General features: G+C 43.9%; 1 protein-coding gene across 1 annotated transcript in view; it reads left to right on the top strand.

The window, feature by feature from the left end:
- CLSTN2 (calsyntenin 2) overlaps nucleotides 1-13,699 on the top strand; it is a 379,221-nt gene extending 365,522 nt beyond the window's left edge. Inside the window, exon 17 of the mRNA XM_037825098.1 lies at nucleotides 893-13,699. Within this exon, the coding sequence (XP_037681026.1) occupies nucleotides 893-1,099 (207 nt within the window). The 3' untranslated portion in view covers nucleotides 1,100-13,699. The remainder of the gene's footprint in view (nucleotides 1-892) is intronic.
- Nucleotides 13,700-27,248: the final 13,549 nt, after the last annotated feature.

The raw sequence follows: 27,248 nt of genomic DNA, 5'->3' as shown, positions 1-27,248 counted from the left end.
AAGGCAAGACTGTGCCCAGCAAGGACTAACCTGCTGATATAAATGGTCAATGAGGCGTAAGTAGGGAGAGCCTTTGGGACTGGCATGTTCAGGGAAGAATCCTCGGACGGCAGATCTAAGTGACGCCTTGAAGGACAGGTAGAATTAGGGAAAGGCAAAGGCAGAAGGGAAGGCATTCCAGAGAGGAGATGCAGCAAAGCTGGGGCACACACTTTCTTGGCCTGGCTCACAAACTCAGAACATCAACCCAGAAATATTTGGCTGAGAAAGGGCCTGGATCTACCAAAAAGCTGGAAGGGAGTGGGGAATGGGACTGAAAAAGGGTTTGAGGACTCAAGTCAGGGGGTGAGGGGCAAATATGGAGAGTGACGACTGTAAACCTCGTTCTTTCCAAAAGAATCGTTTTCAGTGGCAGCACACATGAGTTTTGGCTTAGAAGCCTCTGCTCGCAGTGACATTATGTTCCCACCTGGAAAAGGGTACAAGCTTAAGTGCCAGTCTCTTCTGAGATGCAAAGACTTAAGGCTTGGAAACCTCCAGAAACACCTCAAAACAAACCTTGGCCTGAAAGGTTTACTGGCCTGAAAGGTTTACTAAGTGATGGAGGAGAATAGCTTAAATGCCCAGTGTTTAAAACACACAGCACTTCACCTTGAGTCTGTATCTGGGAATTTGCTGCTGTTGTGTGTCCTTGTCTGAAGCCCTCTGACTTCCCTTTCATGGGAGGACTTCCCTTTCAGGAAAGCCTATCTCCAGGCCCAAGGGTTTGGTATGAAGGGAAAGGAATTTCAAGTCATTGTGAATGTTTCCTTAATGGAGGAAGAAACATAAACTCCAAAGTGGCCTCTGCCCATTCCCTGATGAGTATTTTTCTTCTCTCCCTGACATCCAGAAGCATGAAGCACCAGGGCATGCAGAAGAGGAGACTGAGGAAGAGGAAGAGGAGGAAGAAGTAGAGGAAGACATAAGCTCCAGCAGCAGCGACTCAGATGACAGTGAAGAGGAAGAGGAGGAGGACACGATGGGCAGAGGCAGACATGGGCAGAGTGGCTCCAGGCAAGCCCAGCTGGAGTGGGATGACTCCACCCTCCCCTATTAGTGCTCCAGCGGTCCTCCACCCAGCCCATGTGTCCCTTTGTAACCTCCAGCCCCGTGTATGCCTGAGTCTATCACACCTCGCCTCTAATTTCTCTGGCAGGTCTGGGAAGGCCTTCTGCAGCTTCCTGGGACCCACCCTTTACTCCTTGAGCACTCCCATGTCCCAGCCATGGGGCAGTTCCAAGAAGCTCAGTGTCATCATCAGTGGGAGCTCTAGGATAGACTTTGTCCTGTAGCCCCCACTTCTGTCCTGGGCTCACCCAGCAGCCTATCAGCCAATCTGCGGAGTTCTGCCTTTGCTATGCTCTGCAGAGGAGAATGTCAGTCTCTATGTTGCTCACCTCCCCCCAGGCTCAGTGTTCCCAAGGCCCTTAGCTTCCAGCCCACTGTGCGTGCACCTGACTAAATTGTCTCTCCACACAGACCAGCAGGTTCTCCTTATGTTGACTCTCCAGGTTGCTTCCTACAGAGAGGGTGGTTGAACTTCACACCTAAGGTCTTATCACTTACCACTTGAAGGGAGTTCTTGTTGAGGCAGAATTAAATTCATACACACACACACACACACACACACACACACACACACACACACACACACACACACACCAGTTTGGAGAGCCTTTCCCTTTGCTCCTTTCTGAGGCCACATGTGCTTATACGGAAAGTCAGAAGCCAAGGGTAGGTCTTTGTCCACAGGCAGGGCCTGTTCTACTGCCAAAGCCCTCTGAGTCTGCCTGCCTGGTCAGTCCCTGAGATCTGTGTGGTGGCCCAGTGGGGGCTTCTGGCCATGTGAGAACACAGGATCCAGGAAGCAGCACACAGGCACTGCCCCAGCAACAGCCTCGACAAGCCTCAAACGGAGGGCTGACAATGCAACAGAGCTGGGCTTCACAGTGGAAACAGGAGTGGCCATGGCAGGGCTCTCTCCCAGGCTGGACAGGCAACCCCAAAGTGGGCAGGACTCCTCACCACCTGGTCTAATTGTCCTTTATCTCCTGGTTCACACTGGTTTTTTTTTTTCCCCTCTTGAGAAAATAGCATTCCTCTCGGATATATTAGCACAAGCATGGACTGCTCTGAGTCTAAAATGAAAGTTTGGAAATTGAACTGCTAGGAATTAGAATCATATCTGCAATAATAATAGCTGCTTCTTTCTTCTCGTAAAAGGAACAAAGCTTTAGGTGAAGGGTAAATATATCCGAAAACCTGATTTCCTTCTTTCTTTCTTCTTTTTTAATAAGGAAATCTTTTCCATCTCTGGTCCTAACCTGGACACCTTGTGATGAGGATTGTTGCTATAGCAACCAGTGTGTGATCTTTTGTGGCCAACAGAATCACAGGCAAGATTTAAGGCTGTTGTAGGACTTCTGTGAGGCTCTGAGATCATCTTTGTTTCAGATGTCTGGGGTTCCTGTTTGTCCTCAGTATGTACAATTTGCCCTCATCCTTCCATTCTGTCGCCAGCCCTTCTCCATATTGACTTGGCACATAATCCCTAGTCACAGTGGCATTTGGATTCAAAAGAAAGTTTGGAATCTGTTCATTTAATTCCTTGTGTCAGCCAAACAAAAAGAGCTTCAGAAGGGGGAGAGTCTTTGATGTCATCTGGTCTGACCCTCACCCAGCGAAGATCCATGGCAGGTCTTTGCAAACTTCTGATTTGGTAGGCTTTTCCATCTCCTAAAGTATGTTTTGCAACTGTTCCCCTCACCATAATCCACTGAGGTAATTGAGGTATCTGTTGTTAGACACATTTTTGTGAGGAGTAAACTGAGGTTTAGAGATTCAGTGTCTTTCTCAGAGCCATTCAGAGGCACAGACAATACTGTGCTCCCCTCTCCCACCCTGATGTGACTTATTTGCATATTATGCACCTAACAGGCATTGCTGAGGACCTACTAAGTGCTGAGCACTCTACCAGCAGCCATGGTAAAGGGATAAAGCCGAAAATATAAGCTTCCTCCCTTCAGAGGAGTTTACAGTTGTAGAAGGGAAACAAGTTGCCATAGAAATTATGCAAGAGATAAATGGAGGAGGAGGTGAGAAGTCACAGGGAGAAGAGGGACATGTGCACAAACTCAACGGATGCTCTTAGTTTTCACCTCTTAGGGAAAAATATCAGAAGAGGTTTGGGATTTTATATTCAGAGACTAGAAATAGACACTTCTGTGAGTTCTCCCAACAAAATAGCATTTTTCTATCAGTCTGTGTCTGTACCTCTACAAAAAGAAAATCTGTAGAACTGAGTAGTCCTCACAGTCCCCTTATTTAAAAAAAAAAAAGTGATTCTTCAATTGGGCATTTAAAAGCTAACTGAATTCTTCAGAAATGATGGCAGTAAAATGGACCCTTTATATGTTTCAAACCAATTCTTGGTGAATTGGATTTTGATTTAAATATTTAAGTCTAGCAGTTAAGAGAGCACTTTTCCCTCTGCTAAGTCTGTTGGGTTGAGTTGGGGAACACATCCTCAGGCCTTTTGGCTAATGTGGTCGAGTGAGCTGTTTGGAGCACTGTGAAATCTTTTTATATTTGGGAAATTTTTTGGAGGGGCAAATATGCATCATTTGAGGGGGCCTTTAGTGACTGGATTTATTTATAGAGCCACAATGGTGACACCACATCAGAAAGAGCTCTTTCCCTCAAGTTCTGCTGTGAGGGGTCCTGCTCTGCATGTCAGCTCCCAATAGGAGGCACTTGAACCATTCTGTGGGGTCAACAGGCACTTATCATGTTCCCAACACCCTACTCATCACCATGGGTGAGAACAAGATGGAGGTGGTTATATAAAAGAAACAGAAGCTTCAGGGAGTAGCCATGTGCGTGGTGGTAACATCACTTGCCTTCACTGACCACGAATGAAAAATGTCATTAATCAGCCCAGCATTTTCCAGCCTCCATATGGCTGGCATCCTGTAACCAAAATTCCCAGATGGCCCCAGGAAACCTGTGACCTCTCGTCCAGACATCAGCAGTCAAGCAGATGCAGGCTCATCCCCAGAAGGAACAGCTGACCAGTTTGGCCATGGGCCAAGCCATTACTTGTCTTGCCAAGTGGAGTGGACTAACAGATTCTGTTATCCAGAGCTTGAAAATAAGCTGAAACCTCTCAGGTGGCTCAGATGACAGAGAGGAGGAGGAAGAGAAGGTCAAGATTGGAAAAGGACAGTATAGAACAAGTTGCTCCAGTGGAATAAAGCAGTCAACTAGTTGGTGACCTGTCTTAAAGAATACTAAAAGTATATTCTAGTAAATTTAATCAAATGCTTATCTCTCTCTATCGCTCTGACCATAGTCCAAATTCATTCTTGGACTCATTCAGTTATCCTATCAAGCAGAGTTTAGACCAAATATCCTTGTGTTCAACAAAGGCTGTACCTCCAGCGAGAGGGCTGCTGGTGGGAAGTCGTGCCCTCTGTTCCTACGTATCGGATCAGCAAGTTGATCTGTAAAGGGCTGGACAGTATACATTTTCAGCTTTGTGGGCCATATGGTCTCTGTCACAAGTACTCAACTCTGCCGTTGTGGCACGAAAGCAGCCCCAGACCATATGCAAATGAGTGAATGTGGCCGTGTTCCAATAAAACTTTGTCGTTGGACATTGAAAATGCAGGAAATTTGAATTCATACCATTTTCACATGGCACGAAATTTTATTCTTTTTATTTATTTTTAATCATTTAAAAATGTTGAAACCTTTCTTAGACCACAGGCCGTAGAAAAACTAGCAGCCAGCCATATTTGGCCCGTGGGCCACAGTTTGCCGGCCCCTGCCATACGGGGCACTGGGAGCAGCCTTCCATTTGCTAGGAGAAAGCAAACTGCCTTATTAGACTCTCCCATCAAGTGCCCAGGGGTCTTTGCCTCTAAACTGAACAACACAAAACCTGCACAGTCCTTACACTCTTTCAAAGGGCCGTATTCCTAGGGTTTGGGGGAAGGGTGAACAAAAAAATACTTGTTACTTATTGAATTGACTCAAACTCAGACAAACGTGGTTCAAGAGTTGAAAGGCTTGGATCCAGGAAACTGACTAATCATTGAGCCTAACTCCACTGAGCCAAGTGCTAACTAACTCCCCAGGCTCAGTTCCTCTCCAGCACTGCTGAGCCCATAATGATTTCTAAGCAGGAGTGTTCATTATCTCAGACTGATTTTCATTTCAGCCCTGGTCATGCCTGTGCTCTAAAAATGATTCTAAAGACTTGTGACTTATTTGAATCAATAGCAACATAATCAGAAGAAAGCCTGACCCAGTACACTTTAAAATTAGCAGTCTTCATGGCTCTTTTGAGTCAATATTAGCAAGAGCAAGAAAAACAGGACTTTTTCTTTACATTCCTCCATTTTAATTAACCAAATAGGTTTTGCAAAAAAAAGTGGGGGAGTGGATCTAATTCTTTGAAAGAGTTATACAAATGAAAAGTACATGATTTTCAGATAAGATCATCTTTAGGCCTTTTGGGACTCCCCAAAGCCTCCAGCGGTGTGCTCTGAAAGGCTGTGGATTCTCTAGCTGCACCAGACATTTATTGAGGCTGACAAGCCAAAGCCCTTGGCACAATTTAATTTTCATGTAACCATTTTCTGTTGTCCAGATAGGCTAAGGAAATGAGCAATGAAAGTTTTGAAGTCTACTCCAGCATTCTCATTTCCCTGTCTTTATTTGCTTTACTTTATGAATTTATTCTGTACCTGTTCCATAGATCTTGCGCTAGTTTTCATTTGGGCACCAACTAGTTGTCTTTATAAGGGCTATGGATTAGGAGCCAAGCTTGATTCTGTCCTAGGTAGACAGACAGAGACAGAAAAAGTTACCTCCACCAGCAGCCCAGAAAGCAATCAAACGTCCCCTGTATGCAGTCAGTGAACAGATGGGAATGTGTGTTTCCAGCAATGTTCCATGTAATTCAGCAAATCCTCATTGAGCACCCATGGAGGTCAGGCCCTGGGCCAGGAACAGGGGAAGGGAGGATGAATGAGGCCCGGCCTTGCCCATGAGGATCTCTGGGTCTCGTGAGCTATTGGGATGTTTGCTTTGCAGTGTTGAAGGTCGTCTAGGAGAGTCAGGACTGTAGGAGACAGAAGTTTGGGGTTGGGGGAGGTAGGATAAGTAGCCTTGGTAGTTCTCCAGCCTGTCAGGTGGTAGGTGCAATTCTGGAGGCCTTACACACATTGCTGAGGCAGCCTGAAAAGCCAAGGAGCTCTCTAGGGAAGTGGACAACGCTTCCCTAAATGTTCCTTGGTAAAACCCAGGCCTGGCTCAGATCACTTACGGATGAAAGCCAGTCACCCTGACTATCCAGCAGAAATGATGTGGCTGATAGCTGAGATTCAGTACAACCAGGCCAGAGGAAGTTTGTTAGTATGAATAGTAGCCAGCCAGACCCTGAAAGTTGGGAAGAAGAATCCAAGTACAGGGGATAGTGTGAGCCAAGGCCCAAAGTCATGAAGTGGCCTGACGTGGGGGGAGACCCCCTGGGGCCCTGGGGACCTGCTGCAGTTCACATGATGTGGCAGAACAGGGGCTCTCGCACCGTGGTCCCTGCACCATCAGAATCTGCTGAGCACCTGGGAGCTTATTAGAAATGCAAATCCTCAGGCCCACCCAAAACCTACTGAATCAGATACTTTGGGGGGTTAGGCCCAGCAATCTCCTTTTAACAAGTGCTCTGATTATGATGCCCACTCAAGTTTGAGAACCGCTGATGTAGACAATGAGAATGAATTGAGCTGTCTATATGGGAGGAGCTGACTACTAACTAACAAGGTAAATAATCAGTTACTAGTATGGTGATGAGAGGGGGCCTGAAGCAGATGGCCCAACCCCTCCTTGCCCCCACCCGCACCCCAGGGCCCTCCAGGCTCCAGTTCACACTCACACCCAATAGCAGTTCCACTCCTCCCCCCAGGCAGGAGCCATTTCCTGCCACCAGGAGCCCTTTCATCCTGGGGAGACTCAGAACCCTGGAGAAGCTGTAGTGAGGCCACCCACCCCTAGGGAGGCCTCCTTCTAAGTTTCTGTAAGCTGAGCAGCCTCCTCAAGGGCTGCACTTCATGGGAAACCACTAAACTGCAGCAGTGACCCTGGATCTTTGGGAAAACTGATGTCCATGCAGCTTCCTTAGCAGTGGAATGGCCCAGGCCCAGAAGACAGCTGAACACAGTCATTTAAGGACACCACCAGTTACTGCAGCGTGCTCCGTGTGTAATGAGACTGGGGCATGCAGTGTCATAATGCAAACACTAGATTGGATGAGGAATAAACAGCTTTTCTTAAAAGGGCAGTAACTCATTCTGGATGTTGCTAAAAGTAGAAACCAAAGACCAAAAACAAACCCACAGCCTTACCTACACACTGATCTCTGCGCATTTAGGATATCTGATTTCTAAGGCACATCGAGGTGCCGGGCTCCACACATGTCCCTTCCCCACCTACCAGATGTCTGAGGTCCTCTGATCATTGATTTAGGTTTTTTTTTTAATTTATTTATTTAAAGCCTAATCTCTGATGAAGGTCCACAAACCTTTGGGAGAAACTAGTTGGCACTTTGTAGTCATTTACACTGAAATATGGTGCAGAATCTGTCCTCATCGAAGGATTTTTGAGATTGGGAGCCAGAGGGCCAGGGTGGTGGGCTTGGGGTGGAAGGACAGAGGAAGAAGAGATGGGGAGGATCCCAGACATGTAGCCTAGAAGAACTAGCTCCTGCTATTTAGCTCCTAAGATCCGCAAAGCCCTCCTGCTCAGAGATACACTCACAGCCCCCAACAGTCTCCTCGCTGTGTCCTTCCAATTGCTCTAACGGAAGCTCGTTTATCCAGCCCACCTTGGAGGAGGGTTAAATGCCCACTTGATTCTCATTAAATGTCCAACCAGTCTCCTCAGACCAGCACAGAGATCATGTTGAGAATAACCCATCTCTAGCAAATTAGAATACACTAACGTGTATATATGTGGCTTGCTGAGACAGCCTGGGGAAAGCCACATAGGCCCAAAAGGGGAAGGTAAAGTGCTTCTCCATTTCCTGTACATCCAGAAGAGTTTTTCTTTAAAGCATGGGCTCTCCATAAATTCTCTGATGACACATTTCTGTCCTAAGACCTTAGAGCAATTTATGTTTCCTTTACGTTAGTCATTTATTACAAAATCCTCCTGTGGGACAAAGGGACAAGGAATGGATTGTCAGGAAGTAGACGGAGAGGTATTTGGTGGTTCTGAAAACAGGATTGGCTCTGTTCCCTTTGGCAGGGTTTGTGTTGGCTCAGGCAAAACTGGGAGAAATTATGCCTTGATGGTCAGGAGCTCAGATCCACCCAGGACACAGGTGGAGTAAGTGAGTCGGGGCATCTATTGGGAAGACTGGACATAGATGAGGTAAACAGGATGACTCACTGGGCAGGCCATATCAGCCTTTTACACTTGTCAGAAATATCGATGAGGTGGGGAAGGGTTGTGCCTGACAGAACGACGTCACAAAACCAGGCAGGGGTGTCTACTGGCTCCTGCTAGAACAGTTCCTCCCACTCTGAGGTGCAAAGAAGAGCTGGTACCTCTGGACCATTGAGGCAGCCCATCTCCAGAGGCAGGGCCCCACCCCATAGGAACTCTCCGTTGGATAAAATGGAACCACGGTACTCAGGTCCCAGGAACTTGATGGGGTGCCTGATTAGGGCCCTGGAAAACATGGTGGTGTGCGCCTAGTAGGAATCCCCAACTTGTGCCTCCTCTGCTGTCACAGGCCACCTCCTCAGTGCAAGAAGAGTAATGTATCTATCCCGGCACCCTAAGTGCCTTGCACTGCACCTGGCCCATGGCGTGTGTTCAATGAGGGTTGAATTGAATGAATTCCAGAGATCACTTGATCTCAATGAATGGACTTGGTTTGAGAAATGAAGATGCCCTAGAGATGAAGGATTCCTTCATCTTTGAGAGAGGATAACATCCCTGCTGCCCAAATGGAAAAAGGACAAAAGTTGGGTTGTTTGGAGTATAGCCCTTTCCTCAAGCAAGGAGCAAGTGTAGATGGGCCTTGATGTGCCCTCCTTACTCCAGGACAGATGACGGGCAGCGTCAGGACTCAGGAGAGAAAGCCCTAATTTGTTAATGACCTCAGCCCTCTGCTGCTCTCCAGTCCCTTTAATCAAATTTACTGCAGAGAAGATTCATCAAGATGAAGCTCAATTCTCAAAAGACTAATGAAAAGAGGGCAGCAGACATGAGAAGAGCCAAAATGCAGACGGTGTTTATTAATCACAGGCAACAGAAACATGTTGGCTTTAATGTCTGTTTACTCTTACCTTGGAATGAAAATGCATCTCTGCTGCCCACTTTTTTTCTTAGCATTTCAGAAAAGAAATGGGACATACATGCACAGAGAAATGTTGAAGGTTCTTCTCCCCAGCGGAAAGAGCTATCAGACGTGAGCCCACAAGTTGTGTCTATTTGCAGAAGCAGAGAATCAAGGCACAAGTCTCAGCTACAGATCCTAGAACCCCTGTGGGAAAGGGAGGGGCAGGGATGAAGAGGCAGCATTGGCCATCGGGAAGGGTTCATTAGGGCCTCTGTGATGAGGGATTCTTCTTCCACTTCTGAAGACAAAATCATGTCCATCTTGGTCTGTGTCACACACCAGGACCTGGCCTTACAAGGCTATGTGGGATTTAGAAAAGATTGGGCTCATTTTCACTAGCCATACCTCAGGTGGTGGCAATAAAGCAAAAACTTATTTAGGGATACCCAGGGCAGATCACTCAAAAAGGAAGAGAAGAGATATGGGGGAAATATGATTCTGAGTCAGAGAGGAAACAGGTAAAGTTGAGCAGGAGGGATAGTAGCACGGACAACCCCTCACCCAGGAAGCCAGAGCATTGCTCTACATTTAAATCTGTGTGCAACTTTCAAAAATTATGGCATAGTCTGGCCATGTGACCATAGATGTGATTTAATCAATGGCTTCCAAAGTCAGAGCTGTTCAAAAGGTGATTTCTGTTCTTAATTGAACTAGCTGCGATGGATCAGGTCAACAGCCCACCTGACTGCTTCCAGCCTCACCTCAGTGGCTTCCTGAAAGGGTTGTTGATGCCCTGAGCTGGACAGCTTTGTCAGGAGATTGAATAAAACCAATTGGTAAGTTTAGAAAAGAAATAGAATATATAAGCAGGTTGTTTGCAAAGAAATCTGCAGGTAATAGAGTTGGATTTGTTATGTCATTGGCATGGATATTATGATGTTGGTAGGGAAGAGAGTCAGAATGATTTGGTGGGACATTAGTTGGGGAGATTATTTAGTGTATTAAGTAGAAATTATCTGAGATAAGTAGGCTAAGGACAGCAGATAAATACCATACATATATGTAAACCAAAGTCATATACGTATCTATAATACAGAAAGAGTAGAGAATGAAGATGCCGATGGTCCCAACACATTTTAAATTTCTTAGAAGCATTTGTTTGAATATTACACTTTATCTTGTTGTTGTTTACTTTTAACCCTCAAAGCTAGTTGGGCATATTGTAGGAGTTTGATAAATATTTGGAAATTGAAGCACCAGCTTGTCACTACCTTTTAGGCACCCAGTACTAGCACCTCACCCCTAAATTAAATGATGTACACACAATTTCAGCCACCTCCCCTCCATAGACAATCACAACCTGGCTGAGGAGAACCTTCGGGAATTCACACCTGGGTGCAATAGGAAGGCAGCTGCAGGCACTGGGCCTGGCTCTCTGGTAGTGAGCAGTGACGGGGTGTTGCACATAGTGGGTTTGCACATGCTTAGAGCCCAGCTGCATAATACCCAATGAGGGAACAGGTCCGGGGCCTCCCCTCCCATTGCCCCTGTCTGATGTTGAATCTTGCCACCTCCAGGCCCAATACTGAAACTAAATAATAAGGTTATGGGTTCAGCCAGTCTAAATGGCTTAGTGATTTCTCCTCTCAGCCCTTCCTTCTGCCCTATCTGGAGATGCTGCCACCATTTAGAAGTCTTACCCACTGCTTATTCCCAGTTGCTCAGTCACAGTGCATGTGGAAAGGTCTGAGATAAACAAGTGAGCTCTCCTCAGGGCCTCTGAGGGGTTGGCACAGCAGCAGTGCAAGGAAGGAGGGGCAGCATCAGTTTACAGACGCCCCCTCAAGCCCTCTGTCACTGTCTGGGCAGCTCTCTCCAAGCTGACCACAAATGTCTCCTGTTTCACCTCGAGCAATGGGCCAATGTATACCTGACCTGTCAGATCTCTGAGCTCTTGGAGCTATCTCAAAGAATGAATCTTTTTAAGTCTAGAAAACATTGTTTATTTGCTAAGTATATAGTTGTGAGAGAGTGAGATACTATGCATACCTTGGAATATCTCATTATAAGGACTATACACGTTTATAGAAAATTGAGTCTGATTTCAGCAAAGCGCATTATCATCATACTCAAAGAACAAGGTTGCCCCATTTGCAAAGGATCAGAGAAAATGCCTTTCCCCTCCCTGACACCTCCTCTCACCAGCCCCTCCTCTTCCCAACTGAGCTGTCATATCCGATCCAGACCAACCTTAGTGAGGTTCACTAAGAGTCTATATGTATATAAAAGTATAGGAAGAAACTCAGAGCCATGATGGGAATCGTCGAGCTTCTTCCCGTGACTGCGATCTTACCCATGTTTGAATCACAAACGAAATTTCTAACAAGATCCTTGCGGTTTCCAAGTAATTTGTTAAATGCCTATTCAACACAGATAGATATTTATTTTCAGCCTCGGCTTGTAAATGCCTACAAACTGATTCATGTTGGTGGTCATTCTGACACTTTCTGTGAATTGGTGAATAAATATGATTTTAGAATTTCACAGTAAAGATGACTCCTGAGAGTTTCATTCCCTGGGACTCTGTCCAAATTCCACGCTTGGGGAAGAGAGGGGCGTGGGGAATGAGGGGTGGTGACTTGGCGAGGTGGCCCCTATCAGGCCTAGATGAGGGCACCCGTTACACCCACGGCCAAACTTGTCAGCATTGTTACTGGAGACAGGTGCAAAGACAACCCCAATAATGCTGGGCATTTTTTTGAGCACCTTCAAAGCACTGGAGCTCTAAGAGTATGGTCTTAATTAAACCTTGAAATAGGTAGTTTTTATATTAAACACAAAAAAGATGAGGCCAGGAAGGGTAAGGGGGTGGCCTGAGGACAAGTGAGATTTGAACACAGCCCTGCCTCGTAGCCTGTTCCCTCCTGCTCCTCCACACTGACCTCACACCAGATGCCACCCAGGGCCTCCTCGCCCCTTGAGGCCCACTGAGGACTGACTTCCACTCTATCCAGAGCCCCTTCCCCAGGATTCTTCAAGCTCTTGGGAGGGACTCACATTTTTGTTGCTAGTGCTGCTTCTCCCCCCTCCCTTTTTCCCTCCCATACCGTAGACCCAGGGGTTAACCCCTAGCTTTTGCTTGGTTTCCAAAGTGAAGGAGGGGAAATTCAAACAAAATTTTATTGGAATTACTGGAGTCAGGGAAAGGAGTCACCCTTGCACATCATACAGGAATCAGCTGGATATCATGGTAGGCATTCTTGATTATAAAACTCCTCTTGGCCACCCTCCCCCAGCCCGGGGCCATCCTTCCCCTGACCCCCCTGCTCCCATCTCTCTGTTTCCCTCTTGGAAGTAAAAAACAAGTTCCTTCCCTTTTTTCTCCTTGAAGAGCACTTTCATCATCTTTTCTTCATTGCCTGATGTTCTGCCAAAATCCATGCCCATCGTCCTATCCCAAGCAGGTCTTCTCACAAATATAGTCATTCACACTGTAAGAGGACTTCTTTCACCAGATGTTAAGACAGCATGTTTATCACAGTGAACTGTATTTTTTTCTTTTTCATCTCAGAATGTCAGCAGTATAAGAAGGCTTTGTCTGTCTAGGGGTCCTTCCGTGCTTTACCTTGGCAAGGTCTGTACACACACACACACACACACACACACACACACACACCTATCCTTGGGGTTCTCTGGAGCCCAATGTACTAGCTCACTACCAGATCTCTGAGAGTTATTGTCACTCCCTTATTCCCAGAACAATCTGGGCCCATGTTCTTGCTGTCTGATAATCAAATTCTTCACTTTCATTCTGTGCCTACCCCTCTAGTCTCTTTCTGAAGCATCCCTTCATCCCTCAGCCACCACGGCTGTCTGCTCCCTGGCTTCCCTCTCTCTGAGTCTATACACTCCTGAGGCTGACACTGCTAAAACTCCTCTGGGAGGTGTTCTCCCAGCCAACAAGCTACGGAGGCTTCTGGCCACTTCCAAAACAAGGGCCCTGAAGCTCTAGGGGTTCCCCAGTCCCTTAAGGCAAAAAAAATGGGTTGCATTGTATTCTTAACCTGAAAAAGTCCTGGTTTGTCTGGCTTGAATAGAGGGCCTCATATTAGGTTGACTAATAGAAGATCCATGAAAAGAACTTACAAACAGCAAACAACCTTTCTTTACAGACCACTAAACTATGAATGAAAGTTCCTGCAGAGGTTTCATTTCAATCATATATATGTGTCTGTGTTTGTACTGTGTTATGGGATATAGCAAGGGCTAGAATAATAATTATTAAACTGAACTGAATTAAACCTCAAATCAAAGTTCCTCTATGAACTTGTTCTGGCCTAAATATTCACCCTTATATTTTCCAACTCTCCAGAATGAATCCTGTGTCTCGATATTCCCAAAGCACATGGTAAGCCTTCCCATCTCCATGCTTTGCCTCCTGCTGGGCCTGTTATCTAGAATACCTTCCCTCTCCCACATCTTAGATGGGGGAAACCTCATCCCTAACTGGAGGTTCTATTCCAGAGCTGTCAATCAGTGATGCCATCCCCATTTTCCCCAGTGGAACATGATCCTTCCATCTCCTGCATCCCTGCAGTGTGAACTGCCTTATTGTTAAATGCCCTCAGAGGACAATGGAGATAAAGGGTGAGGAGAAGCAGGCACAGGACAGGTTGTTCTGAGCCAAACTCAAATGCCTGCAGAGGGAAGGCGGGTACGTAAGTGAGCACAGCTCCCTGAGCGGGGCCTAGGGTTAAAGGAAAAATACACACCAAGTCCAGGGAAGGAGCTGCTCCCTAACTCCAGCCAACTGTTTCAGCACAAGGATGGCTGCCTACTATTGCCAGATATGATTTTCTTTTTTAAGAGAAGGTAGAAACACAGATACTCATGTGAAATCTACCAAGTTTTAAGTTTTCACAACTAATTCACTTTTTTTTTTTTTTTTAACAAATGCTGTGTAGGCCAAATAAAATGAATTGGCAGGCTGAATTCAGATTACCAGTTTGCAACCTCTATTTTAGAATTATGTTAGTATGGATCAGGTAACTCTGACTAATCTGAAAAATAAAATCATCACAACTCCCTCAATTCAGGCTATTTGACCCTGTGGGTGGCAGATACTCAGAAATGTCAGTGCTAGTGTGTCTGAAGGAACACAGGTGGGAGAAGCAAAGAACAGCCAAAGGCAGTGTTGTAGTTTGCTAATGCTGCCGGAATGCAAAACACCAGAAATGGATTCGCTTTTTATAAAGGGGGTTTATTTGGTTACACAGTTACAGTCTTAAGGCCATAAAGTGTCCAAGGTAAGTCATCAGCAATCGGGTACCTTCACTGGAGGATGGCCAATGGTGTCTGGAAACCTCTGTTAGCTGGGAAGGCACGTGGCTGGCGTCTGCTCCAGAGTTCTGGTTTCAAAATGGCTTTCTCTCAGGACGTTCCTCTCTAGGCCACAGCTCCTCTCCAAAATGTCACTATCGGTTGCTCTTGGGGTGCTTGTCCTCTTTTAGCTTCTCTGGAGCAAGAGTCTGCTTTCAACAGCCGTCTTCAAACTGTCATCTGCAGCTACTCTCTCAGCTTCTGTGCCTTCTTCAAAGTGTCCCTCTTGGCTGTAGCAAGTTTGCTCCTTCTGTCTGAGCTTATATAGTGCTCCAGTAATCAAGGCCCATGCTGAATGGGTGGGGCCACGCCTCTATGGAAATTATGTCATCAGAGTTGTCACCTACAGTTGGGTGGGGCACATTTCCATGGAAATAAATGTTCCAACTTAATCCCCACTAATGTGTCTGCCCCCACAAGACTGCATCAAAGAACATGGCTTGTTCTGGGGGACATAATATATACAAACCGGTACAGGCAGTGACAAGATGAAGAGGTTCTGGGCAGTGGTGCACTGGTGAGTGGTTAATGACCAGCTTTGGGGAGATAGGAGGAAAAGCCCTGGTTTATGATTCCCATTTCCATGATGTAAATATTCCAACAGTTGCTGTTTTCAAGCTAGCAACATGGTGTCACTAAACACAGAGATGGGAAGACATGCTAACAACTGTATTTTGCAAGCTTGCTTTAACCTACCACTGTTCATAGATCAAGAAAAATTCAGAAGGCACCTTAACCCATTAACAAATAACGCTGCCACCTTTCTAAGGGATTGACCTACTGTTGGAAAGGTCCCAAAGCCTTCATCAAAACTTCCTTCACACAACCAGGCATGAAATGCTGCTGCTTCCGTTCCTGGCTATAACACCTGTTAAAGCCAAATGACTTGAGTGGGGGCTGCTGGTTAATTAAGCTATTGTTAGTCATTGAAGACTGAGCCTGTGGAGGAGGAGGAGGCAGGACAAATTGACATGGGCTTTACAGGGGCTGTGCTCAGGAAGGCAGAGGGAGCACAGGGGAGGGGAGAGGACAAGAAAGGAGCCAGGCTGCTTCTGCCCTACTTCAATGCAGTCTGCACCTCCCAGCCTTTCAGGAGAGAGAAGTGAGACACATCCAGGGGACCCGGAGGAGGGGAAAAGAGAACAAGAACTCAATTCAGGGAGAGCAGAAATGAGGATACTAAACTAGAAGCAGAGTTAGCAATACCAGGTCCCCACCTAAAAAGGCAGACAACTTTCAAACAGGGCCTGACCTCTCTGACTCCCTTTTGTTCTCCTTTTGGGCTGTTTAAGGAATGTCAAAATCTTCTCCGGAACCAGTATTTCCTTATCTAAGGCCAAACTTGAAACGTGATCTGCTGGCTGGTGGGTCAGGCCACACCAGAAGCTGCCTGTGTTCATCAGGCAACTTGAATAAACCCAAGCAGAAAAATGTATTTTTTACTTTCGTAACCCAAGAGTGAGAAGAGCTGGGTGACTTGAACCTTAGGGATCACTCTCTCAGCCCCTCATGTTTGCTTCTTTTTACATGTTGGAAAATTCTTTCTGACCAGTTTTCATTAGGAGATGGGATCTGTGGCTGATGGAAGTTCCGGGCTTGCATCTTTTCTGCTATGCCTGAAACGAAGAAAGGGCTTATTTGCCTTTATACCAGGTTAAAGTTCTTGGTTAAGGACCATTCTGGCCCTCCTTGTGTCGTGGCTGGCCATAGCTGTGGGTGGGGGTGGGGTCCACGTTTGACAGTCCCCAGCTGGAGCACATGGTTGCAGGGCTGGAAGGGGAGCAATTGCTCAAAGAAGACACAGAGTATTGACACCAGAAGGGGTGTAGGGAGGGCTGGGCAGATACAACAAATAGCTCCCCAGTGACAGCTTCAAGAATTCCTTGAGCCTAGATTTCCCAGTGCATGCTGCAAGGAGTACATATTCTGTAGGATGTTCCTCACTGGGTGATATATATTTTTTTTTAAAAAAAGGACTCCCTGATAAATTCTGTTCTACCTTTCTCTCTATCTGCCTTTTCTCCTCTAACTACCACCAACATTTACTATTATTCAATAATTGCATAATCAAGTCAAGAGTGCCTACTGTTTTCTTGAGACTGAGATAAAATACACACACATGCGTATACCTGCAAATACACATACGCACACACATACTTCTCAATGATCCTCTACTTTCATGAGGCCTTAGTAAGAACACCAGACAATCATGTCACCACTGTTACATAACAGTCTCACTGAGCTTTCATTTCCTCACTTGTAATATGCCAGATAATGGTGCTTTTCTTAAAGGGGTGTTGTGGTAATTAAATGAGATCATTTCTGTAAAGTGTCTGCCATATTGCTTAGCCCTTAGGCACTCATGAAATGGTTACTATCCCTACAACTATTACCAAGACTATTCTGACGTCCTCTATAATAGACACATGGGTCATGCCCTCATTCATTCAGCCCTTCATTTATTCATTCAGTGGTTCTGGCATCTAGCCTGGACAGTAGTCTCCCTGGGTGGCTTCTGCTTTATCTCCTCAGTGCTGACTTCTTCAGAAAGAGAGGAAAGAGGAATGGCTGGGAGATGAGCCAAGATTTGCTGAGCATTTACTTTGGACCAGGCTCTTCACCATGGTTTCTAATTTAACCCTCCCACAATTCTGGGAATAAAGACCCAGGTTCTTCCCTTTGTTAGTGCCTGTGTGGAAAGTATGTTTATCCCCATTTTATAGATAAAGGAACTGGGTTCCAAAGAGATTCGGTCTCTTGTCCCAGGTCACACAGCTGATGAGAGACAAAGCCCAGCATCCTTTGTAGATGTGGTATTCTGAACACAGTGCTGGGGAATAACCAGCCTTGATGAGTGAAATGCCGCCTTGGAAAAAGCAGAGTGTTCCAGGTGCCAGAGCCCATGATGAATGCTGTTTCCTTTCTTAGCACCTGGGGTTACCATCAGTCCTCAAACACACACCAGATGGGAACTGAGAAGCCCTGGGTAGACAACTACAGTTACAAAAATAATATGAGTGTTAAAAAAAGAAAAAGTTATCACAAAGAGACTAAAAACCACCAGGAGAACAAACATTATGGAAACATGCCTTAAAAACAAGTGCAAACAGCTCACCCCTCCTGGAGCAGTAAATCCCCACAATCTCTGTTGATCTCCCTGCCCTGGATCCTACCATGATCCTAAAGACACAAAGCAACCTGGAGTCTTCATTCATTCGTTGCCCAAAAATGTTCCACAAATGCTTACTTGGAATGTCTTATGAGCCATACACTGTGCTAGGCATCAGGGACACCAGAGAAGCGAAAACATGTTACCTGCCTTCACTGAATTTATAGTCTAATAGAGGAGAGAAATAATTATTCAATAACTCTATAAATAAGTGCAGAATTGCACCTGTGATGAATTCGACGAGGGGAGAGCCCACTGCAGCTATGAGCCTCTATAGTAGGAGGGCTAGCCATGACCAGGAGACCAAAGTTTTCCCTGAAGAAGTGATGAGAAAGTTGAGAGAAGAAGGAGAGAGGGGGGGTGTATTGGTCAAGGTTCTTAGCTGCCAACGAGAAAGTCACCCCAAGCTAGATGAAGATAGATGGCATCAATGAAGCGATATTATTAGATAGGTCACAGAATCACTAGGAAGACTAGAGAACCACCTATAGGCTGAGCTTCCAGAAACCTTTCTAGCCTTCTCCAGCAGAAATTAGCTGAGGCTTGAGTGTAGTTATGGGCTGACGATCTGGGAGGATTTGTACCTTGCTTTCCTTTATCCATTTCTTCCCCTGAGATTTTTTAACCAAAACTCTTTCTGTGATTCCACCTCCTGAAACACTGTGTCTCAATCAGGATGAGCCATCTGAAGGAAAATCAGTGCATGTGTAGAGCATACATAGAGATAGTTCCAAAGGGGCTCATATTTTATCAATCAAGACAATGCTACTCTCCTGCTCAAAATCCATCAAGAGAGTTCCATCACCTCAAGATAAAAGTGAAACTCACAGGCTTGGCTCATGACACCGTTAATGAGCAGCCACTACCTACGTGTAAGAGACACATAGCCATGCACTCCATGTCTGTATGGAATTCTGCATTCCAGAGTTCATTCCCATTTAGCTAGGCATGGGTTGAGCCTACTGGAAAGGGAGAGGTGATTGCAAGAAGCAGGCTGCTTTCTGAAAGATGTGGCCATTGATCTGCAATGCTGGTGATTGGCAGCCACAAGACTTCTCTGACAAGACATGTTAGGGGAAATGGAAAAATTGCTATTTATTTTACATATCTATATGTACCTTCTGTTAATAAATGATAAAATAATGTTCACTGTACAAAAATATGTCAACTGTTACTTTGCGGGAGAGCACTTTAATTTAAAAGACCATCTGTATACTCTCTTCCAACAATAGCTGCAACACTATCATTAAAGCATGCTTCTAACAGATTTTGACCCAAACACAATTTGAAACTTGATTCTTCTACTCTAAAGTGCCTCAGACTGACAACGGCTTTTGCAGATGAGTGGTCTGTCTGTGTGTCTGGCACCCCCTGACCAGTTCTGCTGCCAGATTCCTCGATTCATTTCAGGTAAGAAAAGAGTAAATATGGTGTCAACACTCAAGGATAAATGTGGTATCATTGAGTGAGTCTTCCCAGGTGCATTGAAGAATAGTCTCTTCTAGTTGAGAAAATAAATTGAACGTAAGAGTTTCAGAACTGTGCACTCACTGAGGCGGAGCCCTTGAATTCTCCTGGGGTGGGGAGCACCCTCTGTCTGCACTGTCATCCCTTCTAGAAGGCAACCTGCTCTGCCTCCATAAGGACCCCTGGAGGATTTGATCTGTATACAGTGAAAATCTTAACCCAAGACAGATGGGTTTCAGCGTACTCTTCCCCTGTTATAAAACTCTCCCTGGAGAAAACTAAAGCAGACTAGCCCGAGATGTTTGTTTCTCTTGTGGGAGCTGAAGTATGAAGGTAGAGTCCAAGGATGTACCCACCCAGGATAATGGCACAGTTTATGTGCACATTATATGGTTATAAAAGCTTTGATTTTCTGGGATGAAAAACATTTCCCTCAAATGACGCCTTCGGTTTTAGAAAAAAATCATGCACCTTACAAACTTCCTCAAAATCGGAGAACTCAGAGTTTCCAGGACTCTCATTTTGACTAGTACACCAAAGGTGGCAGAAAGGAGCAGGGGGAGAAGTCAGTTCTTTTTTCAGCTCCTTTTTCAGCTCCTTTATAGACTCAATTGACTCTAAGAACGGAGTTCTAATCAAGAAATGGAAGGAAATACTGTAAGTTCTCATAAAGTTAGAAGTGAAAAAATTAATAGTAGGCACAAGGAAAGCAGTGAAAGTTAAAAAAAAAAAAAAAGAGAACAAAACAAAAACACTCCCAAGAAACAAATCATCAGTTATAAACTAGACATATTGGTATATAAACAAAGTGATATTCAAAAATGCTTCATTATAAACAGCAGTGTGTGCATATGTGTGTATATTTGTGTGTGTGTGTGTGAGAGAGAGAGAGAGAGAGAGAGAGAAGGTATAGTTAATTAACTTTTGAAATATTCTAAACGGGAATCCATACTTCAGAGATAGTTACTTAAACTCTGGAGATATAGTTATCAAAATCTATACAGGAGGTTTGTTTATCAGCAAAGAGGAGGTTAGAAATAATTTTTCAGAACCCAACAGAAAAATGGACAAAGGACATGAATAAATAATTCACAGAAGGGGAAAACTCCAGAGGCTAAAAGCATATAAACATATTCTCAAACTCATTTGTAATTAGGGAAATGCAAATTTAAACCAAAACCAGACATCACAGACCCATTCAGATTAGCAGAAAGTTACAGAGCTGGATAGTGCCCAGATTTGTTGAGGAGCAGAAACCCTTGGGCACTGATGGTGGGAATACAAGATGGACAGCCACTCAGGAGAGCAACCCAGCATGGCTGCCCCTTTCTGAACAAATCCCTGGAGAAGCAGGGGGAAGTAGCTGCGGCATCATTTGGAGTACCAGGTTGTCGAGGCAATCTGAGGAGGTGGATAAGTAAATGTGGTGGGATGTGAAGTCGCGTGGGAAGTAACAGACTAGACTTACATGTTGGAGTAGGAAATGTCAGATGCCTCCTCCCCCTTCAGGGCTGAACTGTGAACATTCCCAGCTTCCGGAAGTGTTCACCACCAACTGCTCTCAGCTGGGTGTCCCCCTGAAAACTGCTCTCAGCCAAAGCAAGCCCATCACTCAGGTCACACCTCCAGGTCAGCCCACATCCAGAAACTGGTTGATGACCCATGGGTGGGTCCCTTGCTATAAGTCAGGGTGACTCTGCAGAGCCGTCTGGCTCCAGAGCTTGTCTGAGGTCTGGCAAGGCCTTTGTTGGGACTGTGTCTCACATCAGTTACTCCCTCTTCCCAGTTCTGCTTCCCTCACCCTCCCAGGGCATGATCCTGAAGCACAGAGTCTTCCCAGCAAACTTCCTTCACACTAGTCTCTACCTCAAGAGTCTGCTTCTGGGAAACCCAACCTAAGATACATAGTAACACGGATGGATCATGTAACCCCAGTGATAAAGGAAGAAGGGAAAATAAGTAACAGAATGACATCTCTAACCCAAGAGCACTGATATAAATTAACAGTAGATGCATGCAAAACCATACAGGTTTTAAGAATACATCCAGTGAAAAGGACATGCATTGGCACAGATGGGTTGCTTAGGTGAGGGTGAGGGCAACAGAAGTAGGAATGGGGCCTTGAATAGAGACCAGTGATGACAATGTGACATGAACTAATGGGTTCATAATTAAAACCCATCCCTTTTTCACCAGAAAACCAAATTAGTATGACTACTAATAATAACAATAAATTGGAATTGATGAAAGATTGGTGGTTCAGGACATGTGGTTCCATGCAGAAATGGCATTTCCATATGACTAAGAGAGCACAGTAGGTTGGCTTAAACAACAGAAGTTTATTGTCTCCCAGTTTTGGAGGCTGTAAGTCCAATATCAAGATATTAGCAGGGCTTGCTTTCTCCAGGAGTCAATTTGGTTTCATCTAATTAGGCTCTGCAAAGACCCTATTCACAAATAAGTCCACACCTTAACCAATAATAGCATCTCCGAAGGTCCTATTTACAGACGGGTTCATGCCCGCACATCTGTATGGGGACATGATTCAATCCCCAATATCACAGCAGTAACTAAGGGTGGAGAGTGGAGACTTTCTTGTTGATCAGCATAGGTGCTTTGTTTTCTTGTGACTATTCACACATTTAGCAAAACTTAGTTTAAAATTTGTTTTGTGATATTTCTGCAGCAAAATTGTGGAGGAGGAGTATAGCCCCATCAACCTCTAATTGGCAGACATGACACATATTTGCCAGAAGATAATTTGCCTGATAATTGTTTGAACAGACAAATCAGCTGGGGCAGAGACCAGCTAGGTCTTCAACCAACGCCTTTCCTCTTTCTCCTGGCGAGCAGTTCCCAGTCCCCTTCCTTGCTGCAAGGCTACAGCTAGTGTGGCCCTGTGATGGGGTTCCAGCCAATGGAGTGCCACAGAAGCCATGCCAGCCACCCAGACCTGCCCGTTAGAAACTTCCAGTGCATAGTCAGTCCTCCAGGCTCTTTCCCCTCCTGCCCACCAGATACAGATCAGTGTGCAGCCCTGGAAGCACATGTTGAAGATGGCAGAGCCAGGAGATGGAGCCATTTGAAGCAGAGCTGCCCACCAATCAGGAACGCTTGTTTCAGACCTTACAAGAGCAAGTCCAAAAGGAATTAACATAACTGGTAAGTGTAACATTTCATAGTCTGGTAGCAGACTATGGATTTGAGTGTTAAGGTTTCTAGCATTTCCTTAATTAGGTCTGTTTGCATCTGCCTGTTTACCTCAAAATTTAACAAAAAAAAAAAAAACAAAAAAAAAAAACTTCTCATTTTATTTTTAAAATAACCAAAGTTCCTTTAAAAACAAAAACAGAAAAATGCCCAGATATGAACCTGCAGCTTAGAAATGGTCTAACGACTTTTTATAGGAGGTGCTGGGGATTGAGTCATGTCCCCACAAAAGGCTTGCTCAGGTCCCAACCCCTGGTCCTGTGGGTGAGAACCCATTTGTAAACAGGGCCTTTGAAGATGTTATAGTTAAGGTGTGCCCAGGCTGAGTGAGGGTGGGCCTTAATCCAAAATGCTGAAGTCCTTATAAGCAAAGGAAATTGGACACAGAGAAAGAGGTCACAAGGAGCAGCCAGAAGCTATAGGAAAAAGGAGAAGACATCACAATGTGCACTGCCATGTGACAGAAAAACCAGGGAACCCCAAGGATTGCCACCCAGGCAGAAGATACCAACCCCAGGAGGAAACAAATCTTCTAGCCTCTGAAACCTTGAACAATGAATTCCTGTTAGTAAGCCAACCCATTGTAAGATATTTGTTTTAGCAGCCGAGAGACCTAATACAGGAGGGAAACTATAAAAGGAGGCTAATTATAAATAAAATCTAATATTAGTCCTATACTGGCCAAATAAATGTAATTTATATTTATTTATATTTAAATTACGTAAGTAATTTTATTTTAACTCATGTAAGTTCAGCAAACCCTGCCAATTATATATTCAATATCCATTCCCAATTTCTTGTGTACTAGCAGAACAGTTAAGATTATTCCATTTCCCAGCTGCCCTTGCTGCTATGCCTGGCCATCTGACTCAGTTCTGGCCAGTGAGGTGTAGGTGAATACCCTGAGGAAGATGTTCTTGCCTGAATTAAAAGCAAAGCCTTATTAAAGGTAGTCTTTTGTCTTTTCCCTTTCCTGCCTGGAACATGGATGAGAGGATTTGAAGGGCAGCAGCCACTTTATAATCATAGGGCACCAAGCATGATGCAAAAGGCCTGCAGGTTGAGGGTGAAGAATAGAAAGATAAGAAGGAGCCTGGGTTCTGGTGGCTTTGCTGAGCCACGGTAACCATCCAGACCCCCTACCACCCCTCCTCACTTCTTGTTATCAGTTGAACCAATGCTGGTTGGCTTTTCTATTATTCAGAGGCAAATGGATTCCTGATACCATAGTAATCTTTCTCCTCATTTCCAAATACAAGGATTTGTTTTCTAAAAAACTAAAGCAGTGAACTTAGTACTCTGTAATTTATACAAACATTCTGTAAAATAATTTATACTTTTAAAATTGTATTCAGAGATTATAAGTCTCAAAAGAGATTGTGTGCTAAGTAAGGGCATCTCCTGAATATCCAATATAAAATATGTAATTGAAAATCCAAAATCCCATTTTAAAAAATGTTTCCAAAAACTTCTTTTAAAAAGTCTGCTTGAACATTTGTCACAAAATTCTGAGAGAGTGTACTATCCTAGATCACCTGGGTTCAATTCTGGCTCTTTTCCTTACTATTTGTGTAATCTTTGGAAAGTTACTTCACCCTTCTATGATTCAGTTTCCTCATCTATAAAATGGGAATATAATACCTATCACAGAATGATTGTAAGAATTAAATGAAATAAAATGTTTGGAATAGTGCCTGGCTCATAGCAAGCACTAAAAAACAAAACAAAACAAAATTCTGTTTGGGAAATAAATATGTTCTGGCCAGAAAAAATGAAAGATACACAAATACATGCAAAAGACTACGTTATGATTTTTATCAATTTCAAGATAAATTCCGAGTCAAAATACATGATGCTATTATGATTAAATTGTGTTTTAATTACTAATTTTATTTTTAAGCATAAATGTTCAATGCGAAAGTTATTTATATGAAATAAAAACTGGTAACATTCCAAAATTATACAAAAATATAATAATGTGAGCATAAGATAAAAATGTAGTAACATGGAAAGTTCTTCTAAGGCCCAAGTCTTTTTTAAAAATGAAGAAAAAATGTCACTTTCAATCTTGGCCCATGAAAAGGTAGATTCTAAGCTAAGAAAAGGGATTAAATTATTCCTTGAATTTTCTTTAAGAAAACATCTTGCATATGAGCTTTGCTTTCCCTAATTGATTGATAATTCCAAATTTGGGAACTTTTTATTGAATATTTTTAGTTCAAAGAAATTAAAATGTATTACATAATAAAACTGGAGAATGTAACATTTCATAGCCTAGTAATTTCCTTGCAAATTAGAATGAGTAAAAGCATTTATTACTAAATTTTATCATAATCCTTGTGCCGCAGGGCACAGCCTGTATCAATACTTCAAAGAGAGAATATGTGTATGCGTGAAATAGCATGTTTCAAGCATCCCCATGCATCAGGGGCATATCTCAGTATATCTAACACACCTTATCCTCCCGAAGTCTGGAAGTTTCTGATAAAACCGCATGCAAAATTGCCATTGATACAGGAAAATGACCCGAAGAAACCAGCATGGTAAAATAAAACTCCTTCAGAGTCAATGTTTGTAGTACAAAAACATGTTGATTTTATAATTATGTAGTTACATATGAGGCAGTGGCATTTAAAAATAGTTGAATTTCTTTTGTGTATGCCTTAATTTCAGGCCAATTTTGTGTTTTATTTACAAAATTAATGATCACTCCAAAATTCAAATATGAGAGAAAGGATGTGCCTTACTGGAAGCCAAAAATATCAACTGAAAGAAAGATGAGCAGAAACTTCAAAATGTCAAAACCTCTTATATCACAACAGGTTAAAAACACTGATGGTCTGGATGAAGATATGGAAAACAATTATGATGTCCAAAAAATATATATAAACAATGAAATGACAACAAAAGAGATAAAAAAAAACTGAGAATCAGGATACTACCAAACAAGAAATGAAAGGGGAGAAGGAATAGAGAATATGCCTCATACCCAGGAGGTAGAGGGTTTGTTTGTTTCCAAGTTTACAACAATGCTCACATTTACATGACATTGCTATGATGGTTTGTGAGGATGAAAAAAACTTTTCTAAATTACCAGTAATATAAAGCAATTTTTGATAAACTGTACAAAAAGAAAGACTAAATCATCTTTCTGTGCTCTTTAGAAAATAATATTACAACATCATTGTCATACAAAGAAATGATCAGAGGATACTCAACCAAAATATGTGTGAAAAATATTAGTTTTCTGATTTTGTCAGCTTTTAAAAATATGGGTTTTGATGTAATTTCTTTCCTATTCTAAATAAATATTCACTTTTTGCCTAACTTGGTATTCATAATCTTGTATTATTTTCAGTAAAATGTCCCACAAACACTGGATGCCCTCCCGGATGAGGACTCTACGTTTCCCATGTTTCTATCCCCTCCCTCAGCCTTGTGCTCAGCACCTAGAGTTACTCAGTACATGTTGTTGAATGACTGAAGGAGGAGTGATTGAGCCTGCTGTGTTATTGGCCTGCCATATTGCTAAGCAGCTCTGTGACTCTATAAGTCACTCTACTCATCTAGATCCTGGCTTGTCCAAAGGGCTATGATACCTAGGGCTGGGGATCTGCCTCAGGTTCTGCCAGGTCAGACATCAACCCTGCAGAAGCCCCTGAGGTGTTCCACAGATGATCAAATGCCCTGGGAATGTTGCCTTTGATTTACACAGCCCAGCGATTGCTGATAAGCCAACATCATAGAAATGAATAAGCACCTGAAATAGAAGTCCACTGCTTCATGTTCCAACTCTGTGGACAGTCTACAGACTTGTTAGCTTGCACATGTGTGCTTACAGTGTTGTTTAAAGCAGTAGAAAACTTTCTCCTCTCCCTCAGCCAGTTTCTTGGAAACATCTACCCAGTAAGGATGCTCAGGCTCACACTGGCTCCACGTGGCCAGGTCTTCACTGTCTGCGTACCTTTTGGCTTCCCAAGTCCAAGGCAAGGGATGCTATTAATCTTCCTGCTTCAGGGATTTAGTAGTTTATTAAAGGAATTTTTTTCCTGGGTACATATAAATGGACCCAGGCATTGTGATAATGGCTTCCTTAAACAGTCCCCTCCAAAGGTAGGCTCTCTGACTTGATCATTTCTTGGAATGTTCATGTTCTATTTCTCTCCCCAACCTACCCAAGGGCTGAGCAGAATCCACTTATTGAGCCAGCCCAGTGCAGAAAAGGGTACTCATTTTAAGAGTGCAACTGTCAGAATAAGCTACAAGCTATGCATTGAAGGGTGCCTCAGACTTTCTTGTGCAAACATAAATAATGACAGGGTGCTTCAACATGATAAGCACTGAGCTCAGTGCTTTATGTTTATAGCTAAGTTTCTCAACACTCTATGAGGTTTCACCGTTATTAATCCCATTTTGCAGATATGGAAATTGAGACCCAAAGAGACTAAGTGATTTACCATGGGCAAGCAACTGGTTATGATATGAAACAATTAGACTCAGTGTTTAACACTTTTCTTAATTGCAAAACAACCATGGTGAGAGCCACAGTGATTGCACACCTGCTTGGTGCCACGCCCTGAGCTAGGCAATGGGGAGTTAAAGATGAGAGAAACACATTTTCTTCTCCACTGC

This window comes from Choloepus didactylus, chromosome 1, assembly GCF_015220235.1.
Source record: "Choloepus didactylus isolate mChoDid1 chromosome 1, mChoDid1.pri, whole genome shotgun sequence".
Taxonomy (NCBI): Eukaryota; Metazoa; Chordata; class Mammalia; order Pilosa; family Megalonychidae; genus Choloepus; species Choloepus didactylus.
The sequence above is the reverse complement of the archived record's forward strand: the minus strand, read 5'-3'. Positions and strand labels throughout refer to the sequence as shown.